Genomic DNA, 25,452 nt, shown 5'->3' on the forward strand with positions numbered 1-25,452 from the left:
AAAGGCTACAGATAAGGGGCAAAAAGCTAGACTAATTCATGTAGTAATGGATTAGGGTTGCAACATCAATATGAACTCATGTATAGCTAAACAGATATGGATAATTACATCCAGAAATATTTATAGATGTGTATATACATAGGTTAGTATACACACCTATATTTCCTTGCTCTGTCAGCTGAGAAGGCCTCAAAGCAATAGCACTCTAGTAGCAACAAGCATACTTAATGCCCAGATCTAGGTTTCTAATACAATTCTATAGTAAAAGTAACCAGGATTCCTTGATGAAACAGCTGATTATAGTAGTGGGCCTGAAAATATGCAAAATGAGAATGGAACATCTTGCAGTGCCAGAAAGTAAGGACATTCTAAAAAAGTAATGGGCATATGTCAAAAGGACTTGAGAGTCAGCCCAAAAGACTTCCAAATGGCCAAAGTCAGAACAATTTGAGTTACAAAATAAATAAACTAGCATTGGATTACTACATAAAAGTATAAGATAAATATCCGAGTCCATGCTGATATAAATAAATGATTGTATAAATAAATAAATGAAGATAAATCACCCATGCAGAAAAGTTCTAAATAATTTATGTAGATACTTGCTCTAAAGGATGTGGTACGTGACTCAACACTCTCTAAATACGGGCTGCACATAGTGACTTCCTTCCAAAAAGTAAAGTATGGAAGGGAAGAAAAAGAGTATATGGGAGAAACCTGATAAATACAATCAATCTCAGCCAGTTCATCGAGGTTGACATCAAAAGTCCTAAGTCATGTAAATACCATGTGATGAAAATAGCACTTCACCTTTGTGATCTTTTTCGCCCAAACCCATTATGCCCATCTCTTCATGAGAAAAACATCAGACAAATCCCAATTGAAGAACATACTCTTTAAAACTGCTAAGGCCATTAAAAATGACCTTGAAAGGTAAATCTGAGAAACTGTCACACCAAGAGGAACTTGAGGAGATATGGTTATTAAATGTAATATGGTATTCTGAATGGGATGCTGAAACAGAAAGAGGATACGAGGTCAAAACTAAAGAAATCTGAATAAAGTATAAACTTCAGTTAATATTAATGTATTGATATTTTTTCATAGTTGTAGCAAACGTACACTACTAATGTAAGATGTTAGTAATGAGGAAATTAGATGTGTAGTATAGGGAATTCTACTATCTTCACAATTTTTTTGGTAAATCTGAAAATTTCCAAAATGAAAAGTTTATTTAAAAAAGTTTCTATGATAAACTTTTATTATTTTTTACCCATAACATACTTCACCTAATCTATCCAACCAGTTCACATTCCTCACATTTCCCCCAAATTTTATAGTCTTAATTATCAAGTTATGTTTAACTGCCAATCTTATACAGATGAAGGAATTCCACTGTAACAAATTCCATGATATTATTCAATTATTAGATAAAGTCATTTCTATATCCTAGGCAACTGTCACCCTAACAGTGCTTAGCTGGTATAAGTACATCAAATTCAGTTAAACCCCAAATGCTACCCAGGAGAGATACATTTTAGTTCCTTTCCACCTTGCTGTCTACCTAGCAAAGTTTTATGTGCTTTTGGTGCAGTAACTCTGTTGTGTAGTGTATTTGAATACATGTATTCTATGAAAATTCCTTTCATGAATCTTGACACGTTTCTTAAAGCTTATGTAATTGGAAAGAGTTTATTTTATTTTATTGAGAAGACAGGGCAATGAGAATAGGGTTAAAAATGCTTCTTGAGTAAAGACAATTAACAAAATCTCTCATTACTTTAAGAAAAATTTTAGAATAAAGTCTTAGGGATGTCAGGGACACCAATATTTGGGATCATAATTTGGTCATCCTAATTAGTGTAACAGTATGTTTGATAGCTTTTGCTTAGAAATAAACCAAATGTCCCAATGCAAATGATCCTGAGGTCTAAAGGGTATATATCAGGTCTGAACTCTGGAAAAGAAGTCCTAGGATCCAAACTGTGGAGAAAATGAATATGCCCTTGGGCTCTATTGTGAAATACTGTACCAACTACTCAATCATAAGCTTAAATCTATGTATGATGACAATCTACCTTTACCAACCTGTTTTACAGCTACAGAGATGTCTCCATGAACATACTGGCTCTAGATATTTCCTAGTGCTTTAATAATTAATATACAGTTTGGAACTTGCACACCAAAAGTCAGGAAAAAGCCCATATCAAAATAAGAATGATAATAGTAAAAACCTACATGTCATTTTGAAAAATACAGTCTTAAATTTATGGAGTTTATGGTCTAGAAAGACATTGCAAGTTGAAATGAGGTAAATAAAATCTAGATACTATAAAAGTGCTACAATAGAAAAACTGTGAGCCTAATGTTATATGGCAATGACCACAAGCACATTTTACTACGTCATCAACTATAAATTATTTTTGGGTGGTGTAAAGTTTTTTTTAAGTATAACATATAAAATTGGACAAATATTGCAACCAACCACGAAAAATTGTCTTTAATTTGGTTTAATAATGTGATCCCTGGAAGAATGAGTGTGCAGGTCTATAAGGCCTCAAGGAAACATCTGGAGAAAAAAATCTGACCCGTATTTGTCTTATCTGTAAAATACTAGGGATGGGTAGGACTAGACAGCTAAAAGGATCCCTTCTTGATGCTAGAAATCTGACTTAGAATGAACAGCCTCAGGAGGTAGTAACCTAAAGTATTCAAGCAGGGACTGGTTGGATATCTGCCAAGGAAAAGGGGTTCAATATGAAGATAATCTTTAGGAGAGAGGCTGAGACCAATCCAATTGATACAAAGCCCCCTTCCCCTCATTCTGGGAGAGGAAATATGCTATGTGGAGGTAGATCTGAGGTCCAGGGCCAGGAACAGGGGATTTCATGCCCCAGATAATATCATGAAACAGACTGATTAGGCGACCAAATGTGAATTTTGCAACCTGCTGTAATGGCTAAAAGAAATGGCTTAGGTGGTCATGCAGTTATAAAACATCAAATTGCTTTTTGTATGTCAGTTTTCACAAAAGCCCCTTATATTCCATTCAAAACACAGGAATGAATGCCAGTAATGCTATGAAGTGAACATAATTCCTTTCTTTCAACCTCTCACCTCTGTATAACATGGCCTCAATGTGTGATTTCTCATCATGTATTATACTGAATAGTTGCTTTATGTAAACAAAAGAATAAACAGTACAGTGAAGCCCCTCAAGACACTGTCTCAACAGGCTGGCATTTGAATGAGGTTTGTGATTAACAGCACTTTTAATATTCTATCCAAATTAAAGTCACCTTTTATTTGTTCTCAGGTTTGCCCCAAGTTTGCTTGTTCCTGTCACTGCCCAACATATTTTCCTGGAACACTGTTCTCCCTACTGAACTGAACTGTGCTTTGAATATTTGTCCAAATCTAACCTAACAAAGAATGTAACTGTGCCACAAAATCTTGAATCTTAAAGGAGCAGGAGGAGAAAGAGGAGAGGACAAGAAGATCCTTTCATTCCTTTTGATGGACTTAAGAAGCACCAGGACTGTCTGAAAACCAAACTGTAAGAAGAAATTGAAATGGATTTATAAAACTTTTAAGTTTGGTGTGAAATTCACCTTATTCACTGAGAAGATGCCCTATACTTAGGACCAAAATTCTTGTAAATCTTACCAGTCCACTATATTGTTATGCCTCCTTCATCTAGGAACTTGAGAAAAGTCATTTTAAGACCCCATCAACTGCCTTTAAGTACTGATTAAAAATACATACGTGTGTATATATACATATATACACACACATATATGTACATATATATGGATATGGATAAAAGTTATAGAAAACAAGAGAAAAAATAGAGGGAAAAAGCAGCGTATGTTTGTTCACAGCCTTGAGTTTGATTCCTGTTTTGTTATTGTAGGAAAAATGTCTATTTCAGGGAAGGGGTTTTGGGGCAGGGGCAGCCATGGGTGCCGCACTGGAATTCAACCCATGCGGAGGTTGAAAAAAATGAAGTCTGGATAGTGGAGAGGTGAAGGTGGAATATGAAGAGCCCCATGGGAGACTAGCTATTTTTTTCTCCAGTCTCCACAACCTGGCTCAGTAGGATCCTCCAACCCCATCCCAGAGGCAAGTTGAAGTCAAAGAGGAAGATATGGTCTTGACCTCAGCACACACACAGGAAAGAGACCAGTGCAGCTCCTCTAGTGTGGCCTATGGAGTTCACATGGTATCGTGGCGCCGGCGGTGCAGGGACAGGTGGTCAGAGCGAGAAAAGCTTCGGTTGCAGTCTGTACACCTGAAGGGCTTGATGCCTGTGTGCTTCCGGAAATGGCGGGTGAGCTCATCCGAGCGAGCAAATTTCCAGGAGCAGCCATCCCAGGTGCATTTATAAGGCTTCTCTCCTACAAAGGGAATTTGCCAAAACAATGGGAATCAGAGAGATGCTTGGCTCCTAGAAAGATAACACAATCCATAATTTTTTAAAATCAAAACTTTAGTCAAAAGGCAAGGCAATCACTTTGAAAGCATGCTCTGGTTCACCTTTTTAATTAATTAATTCAACAAACACCTATACTTATCACGTACAACATGATGTTTTGAAATATGTATTGATTGTGGATTGGCTGATTGCATTACCTCACATAAATTTTTTTGTGATGAGAACCCTTAAAATTTACTGCCATCAATTTTCAACAATACAATATATTTTTTATTTACAGAAATCATAAAACAAGGTCAAGATGGTAGGGTGGAAAGCATATAGCCTCTGACTCAATGAGACCCTTTTTTGAATCCTGGCTCTACCACACTAGCTGTGTGAGCTTAAAAAAATCACCATTCCCTGGCTGAGTCTCTGTTTTCTCATCTGTAAATGGGAGCAAAAATATCTTACAGTGTTGTTTAAAACATTTTCTCTTTTTTTTTTTTAAAGAGAGAGTGAGAGAGGGGAGTGAGAGAGAGAGAGAGAATTTTTTTTAATATTTATTTTTCAGTTCTCGGCGGACACAACATCTTTGTTGGTATGTGGTGCTGGGGATCGAACCCGGGTCGCACGCATGCCAGGCGAGCGCGCTACCGCTGAGCCACATCTCCAGCCCAACATTTTCTCTTTTAATGATAGCTACTAAATAATAAAACTGGGACCCAAACTAGATCTTTATTGATACTTTCCACTGTACTATATGATAGTAACCACATCTTCTCTCTATTACCTCCCACTGAACAGTCTAAAACAGAGCCATACTCAAGAAGAATCTATGACTCAGTAGAAAGGGCCCTCAGCTAAAGCTACAGGCCTTCTTTTGTGTATGGTTAGAAATGAATTTCTAATGCATCAAATGGTATGGGGAGAGGGCTCAGGTGAAAATTCCTGAAATACCTCTATGTTTAGAGTCTTTTGGTTGCATTTGGGATATATAATGTGCTCAGGATAGAAAGCCAAATGAAAAAAAAAGAAGTATAAAAACATTAACATAGTTATGCCTCCATTATATGTATAGGTCACACGCTGCATACACATTTGTATACTCAGAATAAAGGCAATACCAACACCTATACACTTAAATGTAAATTATTAAAGAAATTGTTAACAGTGAGGATGAGAGCTGGTGGGAAGAGTATTTTTTTCTTTTTTAAAATATCTTTTTGTACTATCTGAATGTTTTAAAATCATGGTATATCTTATAAAAATTTAATAAAAAAGTGAAGGAGCTATGTGAGTACAAATACATACTCATTGTGGTTAAGTCTGGGTTTGTGATTATGGTAATATTTGCTTTCTTCTCTATGTATTTTGCTGTCCTATCTGCTACAATGAGCATGCATTATTTTATAATCAGAAACAAGTGATAACATGAACACATTATTTTAAAATTCTGTTTTTCAGTGCTTCTCCTTCCTTTCTATTTCTCCTCATAAATTTTCCAGGACATTTGCATTTTTGCTTATTTAAATTTTGGTGGCAATCCGATATGCACATACTGTTTTTCAATTTACTGTTTACAATCTACTAACTCCCCCAAGTGTTTACTAATTAACTTTATAGCTTTCATATAATGGACAACAGAATGCATCCATCCTACCTCACAGCTTTGGACTGTACCCAGGCAATCATTTTGATGATTGAAATTGTCAGTTACTAATCATTTCAATATGCAGAATTTTGTTAGCAACTAAGAAAAATGAAATAGAGCTATATGTATTGAGACCAAAAGATGACCAATGAAATATCAAATGAAAAGAAAAAGCTACTGAATAACCACACGCGCGCGCACACACACACACACACACACATACACACACCAGACAAAGGGAAAATATGTGGAAAGCTATACAGAAAGTATTTAGAGCAGGAAAGAGAATGAAATTTCAAAGGGTATAGAATATGTAAACGTGATTTTCACTTTTTATTCTATATAATTTTGTACATCTCCATACCTTCAAACTGCTTCATTGTTACCTATACATATTTTTGTGATCTCTCAAGAATTTCTCTTGAGAATTCCTATCTTCACTACATCTAAATGAAGAAAATTTGAATTGTAAAGCAGTGACACCCTGTGGCAATTGGGATCATTGCTAGAACACACAAGGTATAGGAATTTTCCTATTTCAAAAGCATTACCTTTTATTATCATTGAACAAGCTCCTATTTGAGCTAATTTCATATGACACAACCCAAAACCTCCATCAATTTATTATGTGAAGTGAAGAACAAAACATATAGGGAAAATTAATTCATAATTAAAAGCTCACACACAATGTGACAAAGATAGTGTGGTGTAAGTTCCAAGTATAGATATTATAACCTCTGGTCTAGTGTTAAGGCATTAAAATGGAAGGGTAAGTTTCATATGAGTGATGAAGAAGACAAAAAGCAACCCAATCAGCTGGGGGCAAGCTCTGGTAAGGCAGTGCAGTGAATGGTAATATAAGGTCAGTGATCCTGGAGCATGAGGCATCTTTTCAGAAGCACTATAAGATGAACCCTATTATAAAAGCCAGGCCAAAAATCTTGGGGAGTAAAAAGGAATTTGGGCTTAAGTATAAAAAGCAGTAATATAACATAGAAAGTATGCAATCTGCACTGCATACAGGCTATAATCAAGATGCACTGACTATACAGAATTTTAAATTTTAAAACAATAATAAAATAGGCTGAGTTGGTCAGCTTTTTGTGGGTGGGGGTACTGGGGATTGAACTCAGGGGCATTTAACCACTGAGCCACATCCCCAACCCTGTAAGGTATTTTATTTAGAGATCCTCCTGTCTCAGCCTCCTGAGCTGCTAGGATTACAGGCGTGCATCACTATGCCCAGCTGGTCTGCTTTTATTATTACCATGCACCAATTTTAAACCATGTCCATGACATTCCTCTCTCCACTAGGAGAGAGAGCTCCGACTATCTTCTCCTTTTTGGTAAAGCACTTCATGAAGGCAATGGGGTATATATTGGGGTAACACTGAAGATTTTTTTAAACTTAAGGGTTACTTATTCAAAGTTGTATGTTAAAATTATCTAGCCATGATATGTAATGAATAAGAGGCTACTGACACAAAGTAAGTGATCAAATTGTTGAAAAGATAAAGAAATCAAGAATGAATGTAAGAAAAAACCTATGGGGGTGCAGTGGGACTGGAGGAAAGAATATTAATAATGACTAAAAGTTATCAAGTGTTTACTATAGTCAGATTCTAAGAGATTTACACTATTACTGTTTCCAGATAAGGAAACAGGTAAAGAAAGGTGAAATAACTTTTGGCAATTGGTAGGAGACTAAGATGTCAAATATGACAGTGTAGTTTACAACACATGCTCTTAGCCATTATACTTGCATCCCCCAATGAAAAAATTATTCAAAACAAGAAAGAAATAATAGAGCTTTAAGAAAAATGTCTGGGCTGGGGATGTGGCTCAAGCGGTAGCGCGCTCGCCTGGCATGCGTGCGGCCCGGGTTCGATCCTCAGCACCACATACCAACAAAGATGTTGTGTCCGCCGAGAACTAAAAAAAAATAAATATTAAAAAAAATTCTCTCTCTCTCTCTCTCTCTCCACTCTCTCTTTAAAAAAAAAGAAAAATGTCTAAGTATATAAGAGAATATTAAGATTCAATGATAAACCAGGCGCAGTGGCACAAACCTATAATCCCAGTGGCTTGGGGAGCTGAGGCAGGAGGATTGGAAGTTCAAAGTAGGCTCAGCAATTTAGCAAGGCCCTGTCTCTAAATAAAATATTTAAAAGGGCTGAAGATGTGGCTAAGTGATTAAGTGCCCCTGGGTTCAATTCCCAGTACTTAAAAAAAAAAACAATGATAAATTTTGACTCTGAGTTATGCTATTATTTAAAAAATGGGACTTGAAGGTATGTTTAATGGGACCTGTTGTATCTGTATTTCCTCCTTTACATGAGTGCAAGCTTAGAGATGAGGGTTTCACTGCATGCAAGAAGGGTCTCTGAGATTCTTGGATCTCTTCTAAAAGAATTTCTACCAAAAACAGGGATATTATTCTTAGGATTTATAGCAATGAGCTGAAATCAATCCTGCCTTCTTCTCTCTCCCCTTTGTAGAATACAGGTGCTCTACTGAGCTGCATCCACAGCCCTTTTTATTTTTAATTTTGAGACAGGGTCTCACTAAATTGCTGAGGATGGCCTTGCATTTGTGATCCTTCTGCCTCAGCCTTCCAATTTGCTAGGATTACAGGTATGTACTATTGTGCCTGGATTCACATGGTTAACTTTGTGTGTGTGTGTGTGTGTGTGTGTGTGTGTGTGTGTGTGGTGCTGGGGTTTGAGTGCATGCAAGACAAGCACTCTACCAAATGAGCTATATCCCCAATCCACATGGTTAACTTTTTAATGGCAAATCCAGGGAAATTTGATTCTCCACCATTGCTTTTTCCATTCCATACTATAGTTTCTCCACATATAAAATTAATCCTTAAGTTAGTGATGCTTAGTCTTGACTGAAAATGGGGAGCTTTAAAAATTACTGACATCTGGGTCACACCCAAAGTTTCTGATTTAACAGATCTGGAGTGTGACTCAAATGTGGAAATTTTAAAGGTTACATTTTCCCCATTGGAGATTGAGAACTCGAACTAATAAGTCCTAACTGCAATCTTTGGAAGGCAATGAATTAGGCATTTCTGCAACTGCCTTAGTCTCAAGGAACATGTAGAATAGTAGCAATAGAGAAAAGGATACCTAGTAAGTTTTCATTTCAAGGAAGTTTTCCTGCTTACTAGCTGTGTGATTGTTGACAAACTACCCATCTTTGTAACTGGCACTTCCATCTACCCAATCGGCCCAAATAGAAAACTGAGTCATCAGAGTCCCCTCAATCATCATGTATATATCTCATTTTCTGTACCTCCACTGCCAACATCGTAATCAGACTGTCCTCATTTTTGGCCTAGGTTGCTACCTTAGCCTCTTAAATGGTCTCCCTCCCTTCCACTCTTGCACCTCAATGCTTCCCCTACCTACCATCATACTCAGTATGCTCTAGCTGTGCTGGACTTCTGTCAGTTATGTTAAAAATGCAAGCTTATTCCCATCTTGCAGATTTTGTACTCCATCTAGTTAAGAACACTCTTTCCTCAGTTTTTTTTTGTATAGTTGACCCCTTCTCAGATTGATTATGTTATTTCCCAACTTAAAAATCCTTCCTACCAACAAATTAAATAGGGTATTCTTATGTTGATAATTGGGAGAGGATACTGCTTAGGCTTAAGGAAGACTTTCATGATCAGAAGACATTTAAACTGAGATATGACAGATAAGAAGTGTCATAGATGAAACTTGTCAGAGGCCACATTTCACAGGGCCTTTTAGGATATTGTAAGGAATTTGGATTTCATTCAGAGTATGATGGAAAGTATTTTAAGCAGAAGCAGTTATATGGTTTGATTTACATTTAATCTAAACAGAACAAAAACATATGAAAATCCTCTGACTACTGTATGAAGAATGAATTGTAGTGAGAAAAGCATTAAGGCAGGAAGATTAGTTAGGCTACTACTACATTAGTCCAGGGAAGGAGATGAATTAACAAATTGCCACCTCATTCCCCAAAATGGCTAACCCTATTGTGACTCAAGTTGTTAGGGCAAATTAAATTGCTTCTGAGAAGTGCCTTCAAGATTACCCTTGAGATTATATATCCATGGAAAGATTGCATGTTAATTCCTTGGATCTTCTAGAAGGGTAAATACTAGGATACACTGAAATTTAGGCCATAGGGTTGCAGATAAAATAGTCAGATAGGGTCATCCAGTTCAACCCCTTCATTTTACAGCTGAAGAAACCCTGGATAGTCGGAGAGGTAGGATTAGAACTCATGCATTCTATACCCCCTGTTTATTGTTTTTGCCTCGATAACTTCAAGGGGAACAATTTTAAGGATTAAAGAGGAATATTTGAACAGATGTGATCTGATGTATTGTTGAGTATAGAAGAATGAATTGAAATTGGGAAAGATCATCTGAACCCTACTCTCTAGATAAATCTACAATATATACATGCTAAAACCATACCACATTGCCTCTCATTAAATGAACTTATTCAACTGCCTTCAGATCTGCTTTATAACTATCTAGAAAATACAGTTCAGAGACCCAAACCCATGGATCTATCTTAGCATCACACACAAACAACTAAGAAGCATGTGCCAAAATGCTATGCAATAGAAAGTACACAGCACCCTTTGATATATTGTTGCCAAAAACTTAATGTAAATCTGATTAATCTTCCAGGTATAGTTATCAGCTTGTAGGAATTATGGGGAACAAGGAATAATTTAAAATGACTGATGTAACCAGAGAAACTTAGAACATGGAAACATTGGATTAGACTAATGACCTGGGCTCTTCAACAAATAAAACAGAAGAGGAAGAACAATTAAAGAATTAAAAGATAACTAAGAGAAATATTAACCAAATTCAATTAATGACCGCATTTAGATATTGATTTGAACAACCTTTTAAAAATAGTTATTAGATATTTAGGGGAAACTTGATATTGAGAAATTTTATGTGCTAATGTTATTGTGCTTATTTTAAGTGTCTGTTAAAAACATATTCTGAAGTATTTATGACTGAAATTGCAGGATATTTGGAATTTGTTTTCAAACAATATAATGGGCTGGGTGTGGTAATGCACACCTATAATCCCAGTGGCTCAGGAGGCTGAGGCAGGAGGATCACAAATTCAAAACCAGTCTCAGCAAAAGTGTTGCGCTGAGCAACTCAGTGAGACCCTGTCTCTAAATAAAATACAAGATAGGGCTGGGGATGTGGGTCAATGGCTGAGTGCCCCTGAGTTCAATCCCTGGTATCCCCCAAAAAGTAAAATAAAATAATATAATGGGAAGTGGGAGAGTCAGTGGGAGTATAAAAGGAACAAGATTGTCCATGTAAATTAATAAAATTCTTAAAGTTCGATGAAGGGTACATTGAAGTCTAATAAACTATTCTGCCTTTTCATGTTGAAAATTTAGATTTAAATACTTAATATCATATATATAGTCAGTGGAGTTAGCATCCACCTGCTGAAGAAGCAAACAAAAACATCAATAAATAAAAATAGTACCATGCAATCTGAAGATATAGTCACTAAGGCTCTGGGCTCTTCTATATGAATTCTAACACAGCAAATAAAACACAATAGATAGAGGGCATCTTCTTTGTTCAAGGTGTCTAAGTCTCAATTCTGAGCTGGAGGTTGCTGAGAGCAGTCATTAAGGCAAAGTACACAAAATGATCAGACATTCTGTGTCTGGATTCTGGGCAGGTTTCTTTCAATTGTTGATGTTATAAAATTATTAAAAAATTTTTGAACTAGATGTCAACATTCAAAATCTAAGACATTTTAGCCAGGTGTGGTGGTGCACACCTGTAATCTCAGAGGCTTGGAAGGCTGAGGCAGGAGGATTGCGAGTTCAAAGCCAGCCTCAGCAACTTAGTAAAGCCCTAAATAATTCAATGAGACCTGTCTCTAAATAAAATACAAAAAAGGGCTGAGGATGTGGCTCAGTGGTAAAGCACCTGTGGATTCACTTCCCAGTACCAAAAAAACAAAACAAAACAAAACAAAACAAAAAAACTCACCCACAACTAAGATACTTCAAATAAAAAACCTTGATTTAAACTTAGGAGATTTCCTAATACTCAGTTGGAGTAGGGTGGCAACTGTCCTTCAAATGAAGCAGGAGTCCCCTTTGACACAATCCTTACCCAGTCTGCTTTAATTATTTAGGTGCATCTTTCTTCAGATGTAAACAAAGATAAATTATAGGTTAGTGTTCAGAGCTGAGCTCCAAAAGCCTTCTTTAATATCACTAAGTTTAAATTGCTTTTGTGCTTTTCCATGCTCATTAAAATTTTGAGGGGGCTGGGGATGTGGCTCAAGCAGTAGCGCGCTTGCCTGGCATGTGTGCGGCCCGGGTTCGATCCTCAGCACCACATACCAACGAAGATGTTGTGTCCGCCGAGAAATAAAAAATAAATATTAAAAATTCTCTCTCTCTCTCCTCTCTCACTCTCTCTTAAAAAAAATAAAATAAAATTTTGGGGACCCTAGTCACAAAGGAGGTAATAATGTTTTAGCTGCCTTAATCTTTGCTTCAGTGTTATGGCTTATTAATTAGAAAGACCCATGGGTGCTCACCAGGAATGACGACCACTCATAAGAAACCAGGTTTCATGTTTTGCTAGTCTCATTTTATAAATGTTGTCATAGAACATGAATGAGACATGGAGGTTAAAACCATGAGTTGGGCATGTCCATGAATATTAATGAATCCATCTCTTTTTAAAATATTTTTTTTAGTTGTCAATGGACCTCCATTTTATTTATTTTTATGTGGTGCAGAGAATTGAACCCAGTGCCTCATACATGCTAGGCAAGCACTCTACCAACCAGCCACCACTCCAGCCCCCAAATGAATCCATCTTTGCCTCAAGACTTCCTTCTCTTCCTAGCTCTCAAAGATTCATGTGTGTGTATGTCTCTCTCTCTCTCTCTCTCTCTCTGTGTGTGTGTATGTGTGTGTGTGTGTGTGTGTGTGTGTGTGAGAGAGAGAGAGAGAGAGAGAGAGAGAGAGAGAGAGAGAGTGAGTTTTGGAGTTGAATTGGGGGCAGGCAGACCTGTATGGATTCTGCGGTGAGCTTTCAGGTGAGAGCTTTTGGTGTACACTTTGCTGCATCCTGCAAAGTCACATTGGTGAATCCGTCTTCTCTTCAAGTCAAGTGACTCTTCCCCCTGCATTTGGGCCATTGTTGCTGGTCTGAGCAAAGAAAGAGAGAGATAGGCCAAAGAATGGCTTTAAAGTAGAATCTAAAGAAATAGAGTTTATTAAAGTGGTTCTACCTCATACCAGTTTTTAATTTATGCAAATTTAATGTTAGCTCTACAAGTGAAGAAGTAATTGGAATAATGCAAGCAATTCTTTCAACTAGGCCATTCTATTCAGGAAGTGTAGGTTCCTGAAAAAGCATGGGAAATGGTAACGTTTCCTTGGGTGGTTGTGTTCCCAAATAGGGCAACCATTTCACCGTGATGAGTGTCATTTTTCATACACATGGTTGCTAAACACAAACCAATTACTTCCAATTAGTTTCAACATTAGAAAGTCAGGTTGTTTTAAACTTACAGAGGAAAAGAGTACGCAACTGAATTTATGAGGAATTTGGAGATTGTTTTCAAGGGTAAAATTAATGATCTACAATTAGAGTATAACTCTACCATAACCTTTATGCACGTGTTCATGCACATGTGTGCACATGAACTCATATATCTTCTCTGGGAAGGCAGTTTGCCTATATTGCCAATTTTTTTTTACCCTGTTTCTGAAAATTAAGTCCATCTCTATGCACTCAAGCACATACACACACACACACACACGCACACATAAGATACAGACTTGAAGTAAAGACAAAAGTACTCACTCTTGCTGGAGTCCCTGTAGACTCTGTAAGGCTGAAGATCCACTCTCAATTGCACTCTCTTCACTGTCACTAGGAATCTCCAGTGGAGACATGGAGGTGGGATCAACTTTCACTAAAAGCAAAGAAAAGAAGCAGTATGAGCCAGAAAGAATGTATGTGCCTCCACAATCATTTTCAGGATTCTCAGTTTGATCAATATTGAGAAGTATCAGCAAAAAAGAAAAATAAAGCTGGCTGTGGTGGTGCACACCTGTCATCCCAATGGCTCTGGAGGCTGAGGCAGGAGGATTGAGAGTTCAAAGCCAGCCTTGGCAACTTATTGAGACCCTGTCTCTAAATAAAATGTAAAAAAGGGCTGGGGATGTGGCTCAGTGGTTAAGTGCCCCTGGGTTCAATCCCCTGAAATGCCCACCTCCCCCCAATAGAAAAATAAAGAAAGAGGAGAGCTGGGAGAAGTGTATATGTGTGGAAAGAAGATGATAATATATAAAATTTTAGCATAGCAAAGAACAGAAATGCCTTTAAAAGAAGAGTGGTAAGAATCATTTTGGTACCACTAGAATGTGAATTTCTCTAGGATAGGATCTGAGTATGATTCATGTCTCCATCTCCAGATTCCAGGACAGGGTCTGTTGAAAAGTCAGATTCAACATGTTTGTTGAACTGAATTCTCTGAATGGTTCCCTGGTTGTTCTAAAATAATTTCTAGGATTATCCTAGAGGTTTGAACATCTCCTTTGGCCTTCATGCTCCTAAATGAAAATAATAAGTGCAATAAAACATGTACCTAGCACCTAGTAGATGCTTGACACATGTTAGCACTCTTCTTTTGTGCTACTGTTGGGAGAAGCCCTCAAACATTCCTTATTATCAACCACTGCTGTTTTCATTTCCTAGCAAAGTTCAGTCAGGTGCTCAATAGATGCCCAGATCCACTGAAAGCTTCAAAATTTACACCCACCTGAGGGTGGGTATAGGTTGAGAGGAAGTATTTGGCTAGTCCAGGTGTCTTTATACTTTATTAATCACTAAATCATTTTAAACATACATCTCAGTATATGTACATGTCTGTCTCTCTGTGTCTGTATGTGAATGTGATATAAATGTACTAGTGTCTTAAAAGTTTGTGTACATTATGAAAAACAAAAAGTGACATGAAAAAGGGTAAGAATATATATTTTGGTAATTTGTTATTACACTCCAGTTGTTTTGTGTGCCTCCCTAAGGTTTAAACACCCCATTTTGGAGGCCATTGAATTAATGTCCTTATCTTGGAACTCTATTTTACACCTTTAAAAAAATCTTAGTTTGTTTATTTAAGGTGGCTCTGGTGAATTGATGAATACTTTTGAGTCGGGTGGGGAAGAATTCAACGCTCCTTCAAATCACTCCTTGATGATCTGACTGCCTTATCTCAGAAAATTTTCACACAGGGAAAGTTTATTACCTTTTTCTGGGCTCCTCTTATACAGAAACTGATATCATATCTCAAAAACAAGATAATTATGAATATTTATCAATACCACAATTAACCACTATTCTATAATAATATTTTTATTTAGAAAAGCACTGCAGAGTCTCAGAAACTTGAGGCTTTGTATGTTTTTTTTTTTTTTTTTAAAGAGAGTGAGAGGAGAGAGAGAGAGAGAATTTTTTTAATATTTATTTTTTAGTTCTCGGCGGACACAACATCTTTGTTGGTATGTGGTGCTGAGGATCGAACCCGGGCCGCACGCATGCCAGGCGAGCGCGCTACCGCTTGAGCCACATCCCCAGCCCTTTGTATGTTGGTTTTTAACCTCTACATTTAGTGATGGAATGATCACAGGACATTGAATTTCAAAGGAAGAGAACTCCTTGAAAATTCCTTATTATAATGAGCTAAAATTTTGTTCCTAATAATTTCCATCCACATCTCTTCCCTTTGGCCCTTTTAATTCATGCTAAATATTGTCAACTTTACAATTGACATGGGTTTGAATCCTCTTATCATCCTGATTTCAATCTTCTGATTATCCTCCCAATTTGTAAATGTCTTTCCTAAGGCACAATGCACAAAACTGACTGTAATACTACAGATGTGGTGAAGCTAATTATCTTGTACCACCTCTGAGGCCATATAATTTTCTTTGATCATTCCTGATTACAAACTAAAATAGATATACCTCTCTAGGAGGGGAACAGCATTGCTGGGAGATAATGGTGAAAAGGAGACTTTATTTATACTCTTATGAATTCTGAACTTAAAAATTAAATAAAAAGAAAGATTACAGCATATGATTTCTCTTCTGGACAAATATTCATTTGTTTGCTCATTAAATTATATGTTGTAAGATAACTACTATGTAACACTGTGTTAAGGTCTCTGGAAAGGCGCATGCACACACAAAAGAAGACAGTATTATTCTTGAGGAATTTATAATTCAGCAGGGAATAAGGCCCATATATTTATGATACAGGTAATCAAAAAATAAAAGGGGGGTAATAGATGCCCAATGAGGTGAAATACAGGAAAGATGGCAATATTTTAAAGATACTATTTTGTAGGAAAGAAAAAAGGTATGATACTTATAAGTTAACTAAGTATCACAGAAGTAGAAATTGTGTATGTGGCTCAGTGGTAGATCGTTCGCCTAGCACATGCTAGGTCCTGGGTTCAATCTTCAGCACCACATAAAAATTTAAAAAATAAAGACATTATGTCCATCTACAACTAAAAAATTTTTAAAAAATGTGTCCCCCCCCCTTTTTTTCAGAGTCCCTCTAAGTAGTTTAGGGACTTATTAAGTTTCTGAAGCTGGTTTGAATTTGCGATTCTCCTGCTTCAGCCTCCTGAGACCCTGGGATTACAGTGGGGTTACAACCACACCTGGCTCATTGTACATTCTGTATTGGGGGAGGGTATGGGGGATTGAACTCAGGGGCACTCAATAACTAAACCAGATCCCCAGCTCTTTTATTTAGAGATAGGGTCTCACTGAGTTGCTTAGTGCCTTGCCATTGCTGAGGCTGGCTTTGAAGTCACAGTCCTCCTGCCTCAGCCTCCCAAGCCTATGGATTACAGGCGCCACCGCCTTCTTATACATTCTTAAGCATTAAAGAGATATGATAAAAACAGTGTATATGAAAGACTATCCTTAAAGCAGTGAGGAAGAATAATTGGAGGGAGTGAAAAGAGGCAGGAGATAGAATGATTTGAAAAGATGGAGGAAAACAAGGCTGAGGACAAGGGAAACATTAATGCTCACCTGATCCAGCATTTTTGCCATCTCCTCCAATGAGCGGGACCGTAATGGCAGCAGGGCCTCCATCTGTAGGCAAACTGGTATACACCATGGGCAGGGACTGCACCACCACTGGTATGGTCTTCAGTCCACCCATTTTATTTGGCAGACTGACTGAGGGGATGGTGTGAATCACATGTAATATCTGTTGGCCACCAGTCCCCTGAGAGGAGGCCAGTATAGAACCTGGAGTCAGAATAGTAGGGATGTTTGCTGAAGTGGTCGTTTCAGATGTTGAAGTGGACACCACAAGGCCCTGGGGAGCAGACTGTGGCTTGGGAGGACGTATTGGAGCTTGCAACATACTAGCAGGCTGGAGAGGAGCCTTGGGTTTGTGAAAGGAGAGATCAACTGGTTCCACTTGGGGCAAGTTGAAATCATTTGCTAGAAGTTCTTCTGGGGGCTCAATCTTGATATCATTAAATAGGGCTGGGTTCTCCATCGGGCTCGCATCCAGGAGTGGTGGAGATGTCATATTACTTCCGTCAGCTGTGTCAGTGGGATCTCTGATCTGAACAGGACCAGTGACCTAAAATAAATAATCAAATGAAAGATGCTAAATACTGTAAGTATTCTAAAGAGACATGTGAGAAACAAAAGAAAAAATTCTCTGTTCTCACTGAAAAAATATAGCTGAGTGCAATCACATACCTATAATCCTAGTGTCTCAGGAGGCTGAGGCAGGAGGATTGCAAATTTCAGGCCAGCCTCAGCAACTCTAGTAAGGTTCTGTCTCAAAATAAATAATAAAAAGGGCTAGGGATATAGCTTAGTGTCAGAGTGCCCCTAGGTTCAATTCCCAGTACAACAAAATACATGTGCCCCTCCCCCAGCACAAAGTGTTGGGGAAAATTAGGTACAAATACACCAAAGAGAAAAAGTTTGCTAAGCTTTAGTAAGTACTGGTACTATATCAGGTAATTGATAGAAATCATTTCATTTAATTTTCACAATAATCCTGCAATATTAATTAAAGTCGATACTTTTGGTGCATGTACTATAAGCATTATGCCAAGTCCAGTGACAGCATACATAAAAAAGGTACAGCTAAGGAGTTCATACTCACATAGAATAGTGTGTTAGTATAGAATAATGCAAGTATCTTATGAGTTATACCATAAATGTGATGTGACACATAAACAAGGTATTTTGGAAAAAGAAAAAGGAATGGTTCATTTTATCTAGACAGGGAAAACTTCATAGAGGAAGTGACATTTTAGATGAGTTTTAAAAATAATAGGATTTCTCTAGGCAGAAAGAGGTAAGAAAGATGTTTCTTGTCTGCAGAGATATAACAAACAAATGTTTAATGAATATCAATGCAGTATAGTTAGTTGTATTATATGAAAAATTAAATCATCCAACTTAGAAATGGAAACAACCCAAGTGTCCATCAACTAATGAATGAGTAAAGAAAATGCTGTACATATAGCAATGGAGTAGTATTCATCCATAAAAGGAATGAAATCCTGTCATTTGAAACAACATGGATGGAACTGGAAATTACAAGCCAGGCACAGAAAGATATGTACTGCATGATTTCATTCGTATGTGGAATCTAAGAGTTTATTCCACAGAAGTTTAGAGATTCTACCATTCTAGGTGACTACCAGAGATTGGGGACAGTGGTAGGGGAGAGATGGGAAAGGTTGAACAATGAGTATAAAAAAAAAAGATACAGTTAGATAGGAACAAGAGACTCTGGGCTATTTATTGCCCATTATTGTGACTAGATAACAATAAAGCATTTCAAAAAGCTGAAAGAAAGGAGTGAAAAATTTCACAACTAAGAAATACCAAATATTTGAGGAGATAGATATGTTTAACCTGATTTAAACATGACTCAACAGATGTGTATTGAAACATTACATTATTATTACATTATTATGTAAAATTTTATGTTCTATGTCAGTAAAGAAATATTTTTAAATACTAATAAATTACCATTGTATGTAATATAAAACAATGTAGAGTTCCAACCTAACTAAAAACTTTCTAAGAATTCCATAATTTGAAACATCAAAAGATACTGTGAAATATGTATGCCATTGCCAAGCAGCACTCTGGATCTTGACAACAAGTCTCCATGATATTCTGAGTCATAATAGTTTTAAATTATGAGAGATATTCAAGAATGCATCCTTTATATAAAATAGAAACATCCTTTGGTGTTTTATATTTGGAAGATTAGGGAAGGTCGAGTCCAAGGAAAGGTTGAAGACAATTGTTTGGAAGAGTGGAGTGATATGGCAGAACTATTCCTATGAGATTTTTTTTTTTTTTTTTTGTGTGTGTGTGTGTGTGTGTGTGTGTGTGGTGCTGGGGATTGAACCCAGGGCCTTGGGCATGCAAGGTAAGCACCCCACCAACTGAGCTATATCCCTACCCTCTATGAGATTTAACTAGCTCCTCAATGAAGGTAGTGTTAAAGAAAAGATTGGACGCAAAAGGACCAAAAAGAAAGCAAGTATAAACATCTTAGTGAGATATTTATGAGACATTTGGAGAAATCTGAATATTGACTGAATGTTGGATATTAAAGAATTATTGTTAAATGTAATGTGTGGGGCTGGGGTTGTGGCTCAGTGGTAGAGCGCTTGCCTAACACTCCTAAGGCACTGGGTTCAATCCTCAACACCACATAAACAAAAAGCTAAATAAACAAAATACAGGTATTGTGTCCATCTATAACTAAGGAATATTTTTAAAAATGTAATGTTTGATAATAATATTATGTTCATAAATAATTTTTAAATTTAGCTGAGATCATAAGGGCCTTAATTCAGAGAAAGGTGAAGGGTCTGGGGAGGTACTGTTCTCTTGCTCTGACTTTATTTAAAAAACCCTCAGAGCATGCTGGGAATGAGGTAAAGGGCACCCAAAGCATCCGTGCTTTATCTTCAGAATTTAACCAGAATGTTGCCTATTTTTACCTTTTGCTATGCTGAGACACTATTTGGTTCTTGATTTTAAAATCCCTAATTCAACTCAGGCCTAGTTTGTAATCTAAACCCTTGCTTTAGTCTACTCATCCAGGACATAATTTTTGTGATTTTTCGTACTATTGCATATACTTCTAATATAATCCATCCTTAATGGGTGGATTCAATTCATCTGGGGAAGGGGAAGGCAGTAGAATCTTTAGGCAGTGGTATTTGTGAGGTGTAGCGAGAAGAGAGAAGAAAATATCAAGAATGGTTTTGCTGGACATAAAAATCCCAGTCCACTGAATCCCCCAAACCAATTTAAGTTTTTATTTTTCCTACATTTCCCACTTGTTTTGTTTTATTCCCAGATAAAAGAGGCCAAATCCAAGGAATCTCTAAAAGAGAACAGGAAGGGCTTCTGTTTCCATAGTCTATCACAGCTGTCAATGATATTAAGAAATGGGCACGGTGGTGTATGCCTGTAATCCCAGCGGCTTGGGATGCTGAGGCAGGAGGACCACTAGTTCAAAGCCAGCTTCAGCAATTTAGCAAGACCCTAAGCAACTCAGACAGACCCTATCTCTAAATAAAATATATAAAAAAAGGCTGGGGATGTGGCTCAGTGGTTAAGTACCCTTGGGTTCAATCCCCAGTACCCCCCCCCCAAAAAAAAAGCTTAAGTAGTTAGGTATAATATTATTTTCTATAAGAATGTGTATTGTGGGTACAGGTATATAAATAGACACAATCTGCTAATAACATCAAGAAAAGATGTAGCTAAATTATTAGGGACTTTCTGGATTTTATTTTATGAGGCCGAAACTCTAAATATATAAAGTGAAAATTATTTTGGTAATTTTTCTCTCTTTTGCCAAACAAAGGCCATTTCCAAGATGCTGAGTACTACCTACAATAATAGTATTAATTCAAGGCCTGGTGCCTAGTTGGTATTTGATCTACAGTTATTCATTTCACTGAAAACACATAATTTAGGGAGATCCAAAATGGAAACTAACTCACGAAAGTATAGAAATTGAAGAACAAATAGGTTATTCTTATTGCCTTGATGAGATATTATTTTCCTGCTCTAATAAGCCGTCCTGAGTTGCCCTTTATAGATTAAGTCTGCCTTGCAGTCTTTCAGACCAAAACCCAGTCTGCCACAGGACTTCAATCATTCCCCTCTCCTACCATCATCCCATGACTTTGATAGAAATGTTAGAAGGCTAGTTGTTTGGGTTTCTGTGTTTTAATAGTAAAATTCCTCAGAGCATATCATCAAATTTTCCTTTTGTACATATCACTTTCAAGAGTGCTTGTTATATCCAAGTAAATCCAGCCCACAGCAAGTATTTTCTGTTTCAATACTGTCTTCTGCAAGCAAGCTTCCTCAACAAAACAGATTACTCTCGAAAGCAGCTCTCAAGGTTATTCTTACTATTCCTGGCTTTGTGGCTTAAAGACAAGTTTTCAATATTTATACAGTCACATAATGAAAAGTTTTTGTGTGCACTGAGGATTCTCTTTTCAACATGATTAAAATTATTTTCATAGGATCCTAATTACACTGATTTATTCTATATTATCACTATAAGGATCCCTCTTGTTAAAAAAAAACCACACTATATGCTTTCCTTTCTCTTTCCACATAGTGCATTATACTTAAAGACTCTGAAGAAGACATAATGTAAAGAATGGGTGTGTTTTCAACCCTAGAACTTTGGTGACTTTAAGAATACTCACTAAGCTGGGCACGGTGGTACACACTTGCAATCCTAGCAGCTTGGGAGGCTGAGGCAGGATGATCGGGAGTTCAAAGCCAGCCTCAGCAAAAGTAAGGCACTAAGCAACTCAATGAGACCCTGTCTCTAACTAAAATACAAAATAGGAGTAGGGCTCAGTGGGTGAGTGCCTCTGAATAATTCCCAGTATCTCAATCTTAAAAAAAAAAAATTCTCACTAAGATGATACAGGTTGGCTCCCTATTCTACTATTCATTGAATATTAACTTTGAAAGTTAATCTGAGCATTGACTTAAAGCTCTGCCATCAGAAATCTGAAAATTTTTCACTCTAAGTCACATTTTTCATCTTCATTGTTGTTACAGTTTGGATATGGATTGTTCCCCAAAGGCTCATGTGTTGAAGACTTGATCCCCAATGAGCAATGTTCAGAGGTGGAAGTTGTAGAAAGTGATTGGCTCAAGAGGATTCTGAACTCATCAGTGGATTAATCCATGGATTAATTCACTATTTATATGTCATAGAAGCTGTTGGAAGTGGAAGCTAGTTAGAAGATGTAGGTCCTTCGGGGTGTGCCCTTGGGATCTATATCTTGTCCTGGGACTCTGCTTCTCTCTCTGCTTCCTGGATGTCATGGGGTGTATAGCTTTCTTCTGCTATGCCAACCTGCCATGATGTTTCTCCTTGCTTAAGGCCTAAAAGCAATGGAGCCATTGCTGTAGCCAAGCAATGGCATAAATATTCTGAAGCCATGAGCCCAAATAAACCTTTTCTCCTTTAAGCTGTTTTTTTTTCAGGTATTTGTCACAGCAACAAAAACTTGACAATTACAAATACTTTGGGATGGCTCCAGTTTTTAAGTGTTCTCTAGCCAATCATTATCACTCTTCAAGAAAGATAATGGCTACTTTTCCCATTTTCTATTTTAAAATCTGAAGCTACAGCTTTCTAGAATTTTTGAGTCTATGAAGGTCATGCACGAGAAAAAAAAAAAAAAAGACAGAAACTTGGGAGAAAATTGAGAGAAGCTTTAGTTTACACAGTATTCATCCTCAAATTCCCAGAATCCTAATCCATTTTTTAAAAGCCAATCTGAGTTGGCCATTTAAAAAAAATCTTTATTGATATATTACCAAAGGTGATAGAGAAAGGCACTTAGGAATCCCCGATTCTAGAAAGAAATCCAGAGAAAAGGTGGTCAATTTCACAAAGATTTAAGCTCTTGAGTATTTGATAAAATAGCAATGAAAAGCCTTAGGTGATGAATGATCAGAAAAATCAACTATTAAAAACAAAGTTTCCACCTTTCATTTATTTGAAACAGCCATGATGTGGAACATTAAAGTGGGAAGGCACGACTAGAAAGAAAATGAAAGAACAAAATACTTCAGACAGCACAGTAGGTGGAAAGGAGAGTAAGGAGCGTTGTCATGGTAACAAGATAAAGCCCAGGCTCCTCCCTAAGAGAAAGATGAATGCTGTTTTTGTACACAGGTCTCTCCTAGCTTTTCTCTGGGTGTAGACTAATCATTTTCATGCCTGGGTGCACATGTGTGGGCATACACACATATATTGTGCACATTCATTGTTTAGGTCAAAAATCAGTTTAACCCTCTGAAACTCTAAACCTTCTACATTAAGGACATCATACATGTTAGTATTAGAGAAAATAGAGGTGGATGGAGATGGATATTATTAGAAAGCCAGACTTAAACTAAATCAAGAGGAATTTTGAATCTTATATCACCACCATCTCAACAGCATCAGGAAATAAAGCACTGTAGGACAAAAGAATTCATCAATTTGTACAAACTGATGAACTAGGCAATCTTAAGGGAATAAGATAGTAGCAGCCACATCTATGGAAAATGAGATCAGAAATGTACATATGTATGTATGTACATATATATGTATAAGATATATATATATATATATATATATATATATATATATATATATATATATTTACATGTATGCCTATATTATTTCATTAGGTATTTACTTAGTATTTCATATAAAATATGGAAACATTCAGCATGAAACTATGGAAAATGAAAAACAATAAGATAAAACAATTTTTCTTTCTCAAAGCATCTGAGAAAATTTCTGGATGATATATGGATGAAGTAATCTCATTCTAATAAAAATTTAACACATTGTAGTAGGCTGAATGGTGGACCCCAAAGAAGATTTTTCCACATTCTCATCTCTAGAAACCTTGAATAATACCTTATTTGGAAAAGTTTTCTTTGTAGATATAATTAAGGATCTTGAGGCCATCATCCTGAATTATCTGGGTATCATCTAAATTCTATGACTAATGTATAAAAGAGGAACACAGAAGAATGATAGATACAAAAGAAGAAGGTGATGTAAAAACACAAGCAGACATTGGAGGGATGGGGCCACAATCCAAGAAATGCCCTATCCATGAGAAGCTGGAAGAAATAATGAATAGAGTCTCCCCTAGCAACTTCTGATGGACTACAACACTGATAACACCTTGATTTTGGACTTCTGGCCTCCAAGATAGTGAGGATCTCTTGTTTTAAACCACCAAGTTTGTGGTAATCTGCTGCAGGATTTCTAGGAAACTAATATCTCATGTAAATCCCATAATTCTCCAGATTGCTAAGGACAAAACTAATATAGGACTTTATTTATGCATGCACTTATTTATTTGGATACTTAGTTGATTTTTAAACATAAATAATATTGATGACAAGAGACAAGATAAAAATTTTGAAGGTGGTAAATTAATAGTTGAAAAATATCACTAGTAAGATATTTATATGAATTTGTTCACAATGGAGAACAAGTAACTAGCAGAGCTACATGAAAGTACAAAAAGTTAGCATTTCAGGGGTGCAAGTGCACTAGAGATTTGTGAGTTAGGGTTGTCAGTTAAAGTTTTACAGAAAAGATAAAATTGGAATTTGGACCTTAAAAAAAGTAGTAGGGGTTGGTAAATTAGGCTGACTGAGGCAGAGTCCAAGCAGAAAAAAATCAGTGTAAGAAAAGGTAGCACTGAGAAACTTTTAGAAATGTATGACTTAATTAGATCTTATTATGGAAATCCTGTTCATTTTCTTTCATGTAGCTATGTAGCAGAATGTCATTATTTGCAGTTGATGCATGCTACATTATTTAGGGGCAAAATTTACTGATGCAGCTTACTTTCAAAAGTAAGAAAACAGGAGAGAGAGAGGAAGAGAGAGAGGGATTGAAGGGAGTGGGGAAAGAGAAAATAAAGAGGGGGGAACATGAAACTATGCAAAAATATGTTTCAAATGTTAACAACAATAAGTAACCCTAAAGCTGTTCATACATTTCAATCAAGAAATCGAACTTCTAGGAAATAATTAGAAACTAGAAATAAAGGGCAGGTGACAACCAAGTGCTCATTTGTAATGATATGTTGATATAAGAATTCAGAGAAGGGAGAGCAGTACATATGCTCTCAGCAAGACATTCGATCACAGATCATAATTTGTGACATAAACAAACCATATAATGAACCAAACCAGGAGGCATTTTCCACAATGCTAGCAT

The 25,452-nt window shown here is 36.8% G+C and overlaps 1 protein-coding gene across 1 annotated transcript in view; it reads right to left on the minus strand.

Moving 5' to 3' along the window:
* Positions 1-3,812: 3,812 nt before the first annotated feature.
* Positions 3,813-25,452, minus strand: part of Klf8 (KLF transcription factor 8) — a 37,805-nt gene continuing 16,165 nt past the window's right edge. Inside the window, exons 3-6 of the mRNA XM_026413608.2 lie at positions 17,196-17,760; positions 13,948-14,059; positions 13,147-13,286; positions 3,813-4,397 (exon numbers count right to left, since the gene is read on the minus strand). Of these exons, the coding sequence (XP_026269393.1) occupies positions 4,216-4,397; positions 13,147-13,286; positions 13,948-14,059; positions 17,196-17,760 (999 nt within the window). The 3' untranslated portion in view covers positions 3,813-4,215. The remainder of the gene's footprint in view (positions 4,398-13,146; positions 13,287-13,947; positions 14,060-17,195; positions 17,761-25,452) is intronic.

The sequence above is a fragment of the Urocitellus parryii genome, chromosome X, assembly GCF_045843805.1.
Source record: "Urocitellus parryii isolate mUroPar1 chromosome X, mUroPar1.hap1, whole genome shotgun sequence".
Classification (NCBI taxonomy): domain Eukaryota; kingdom Metazoa; phylum Chordata; class Mammalia; order Rodentia; family Sciuridae; genus Urocitellus; species Urocitellus parryii.